This window comes from Helianthus annuus, chromosome 6 (genome assembly GCF_002127325.2).
Source record: "Helianthus annuus cultivar XRQ/B chromosome 6, HanXRQr2.0-SUNRISE, whole genome shotgun sequence".
In the NCBI taxonomy this organism is placed as follows: Eukaryota; Viridiplantae; Streptophyta; class Magnoliopsida; order Asterales; family Asteraceae; genus Helianthus; species Helianthus annuus.
In genome coordinates this window covers 137,825,175-137,827,006 of record NC_035438.2, presented here as the reverse complement: position 1 = coordinate 137,827,006, position 1,832 = coordinate 137,825,175, and the positions used below count along the sequence as shown (strand labels likewise).

The window sequence follows — 1,832 nt, the reverse complement described above, 5'->3', positions numbered from 1 at the left end:
AATCAGAGCGCGCCATGTCAATTAGGCAAAAGTGTTTAAACTTTGCTGAAAAGTGTTGGCAATGGTTTAAACACTTGCTGAAATGGTAAACTTTTATTATTATTTTTTTTGTGCACTATTTTATTTAATATAAATAAATTTAGAATATATACATTAAATAAAAAACAATAAAGTTTCATAAATTAAATTAAAAATATCAAAGTTACACTAAATTAAAAAACAATAAAATTACATTAACATGAAACAATTTAAACTAGTCTTCTTCGGAATCGACCAAAAGATGGGGTAAATCTTGACTTGCGAGATGATCTATGAGATCGTGTTTGAGTCTCCAATGGGTGTCTTCATTCATCAACTCGCCCAGCACCGTATCGTCTAGAGCCGGCTCGACCGAAGGATCCCGAATGTGCACCGGTGCTATCGCCTTTCCATCATCTTTCAAAATCATGTTGTGTAAAATAATACACGTGTACACGACATTCCTAATTTTTTTAACCGATCTTGCTCGCATCGGTCGACTCAATACACCCCATTTCGCCTTCAAAACACCAAAAGCCCGTTCGACGTCTTTTCTTGCCGCCTCATGTTGCCTCTTGAATTTCTTTTCGTTTACTTCGTGAGGGTAAGGGATCGACTTCACAAACACGGACCACGAAGGGTAGATTCCATCCACGAGCAAATAACCACGTTTGTATAAATGGTTGTTAACGTAAAATGGACATTTTGGCGCGGTTCCATTTCGTTCCGTTAAAAATAACGGAGATTGTTGTAGAACATTGATATCGTTTTGAGAACCGGGTGGACCGGCAAAAGCATGCCAAAACCATAAGTCTTGAGAAGCAACCGCTTCGAGCATAACAGTCGGGTATCTATGATCTCCTCGCATATATTGGCCTCGATACTCTGTCGGACAAAAACGCCAAACGAAATGGGTGCAATCAAGGCTACCGAACATACCTGGAAGGTGATGTTTTTCCTCATGAGCTTGGTATAAAAGTGCCATGTCGTGGCTTGTCGGTCTACGTAAGAACTCTGGACCATATATTTTGCAAACCGTGTCACAAAAATATTCTAGGCACTCGCGGGAAGTTCTTTCGGCCATATGCAAGTACTCGTCGTTCTCGTCTGGAGTGTTTCCAGTTGCGAGCTGTTTAATAGCCGATGTCACCTTTTGCAAGGGCGTAAAGCCCTTCCTACCTCGCGCATCAGGGGCCTCTACAAACCACGGGTCGTTCTCTTCCACATCGGACACAATTTTTAGAAACAAACGTTTCGACATACGGAACCTATGCCGAAAGATATCTTCGTTGTACTTCGGGTCTTCGACAAAATAATCCGCCACGAGTGTCTCATGCCCCTCCTCACGTTGACGTTCAATATATCTCCTTCGGTTAGATGTGCCGGTATCTTGAAGTTCGGTTTCTTCGATGAGATTTTGAAAAAAAGAATGCTACTATCGGATGAATCGTCGCTACTCATGGGTGGGAACCATAACGGGAGTTCATCCGCCATTTTGTATGGTAAACTTTTAGAAGGAATTGGTGGTATTTTTTGGTTTGTTTGAGTATAAATTTGAAGGTATATGGTTAAATGGTTTATTGTGATATATATAGTTTAATTTTTTAAAGAAAAATTATTATTATTTTTTTTAAACGGTAATATTACTGTTGGAGTGGGCCCCCCCATGTTTCGAAGCATGTTCCCGAGTCGGTAAAGGGTTGCCGATTTCACAACTTTGCCGCATCGCCATATGGTTGGCGGCGGTGTTTGCCGATCGGCAAACATCGTTGCCGAGCTTTCCCGATTTCCACTCCGTATACCCTAACTAATCT

At 41.0% G+C, this 1,832-nt stretch overlaps 1 protein-coding gene across 1 annotated transcript; it reads right to left on the bottom strand.

The window, feature by feature from the left end:
• Nucleotides 1-253: 253 nt before the first annotated feature.
• Nucleotides 254-1,335, bottom strand: LOC118479637. The gene is made up of 2 exons (XM_035974271.1): nucleotides 903-1,335; nucleotides 254-602 (listed from the first exon to the last, which is right to left on the bottom strand). Exons 1-2 carry the CDS (start codon nucleotides 1,277-1,279, stop codon nucleotides 254-256), a joined length of 726 nt encoding a protein of 241 aa, XP_035830164.1. The 5' UTR covers nucleotides 1,280-1,335.
• Nucleotides 1,336-1,832: the final 497 nt, after the last annotated feature.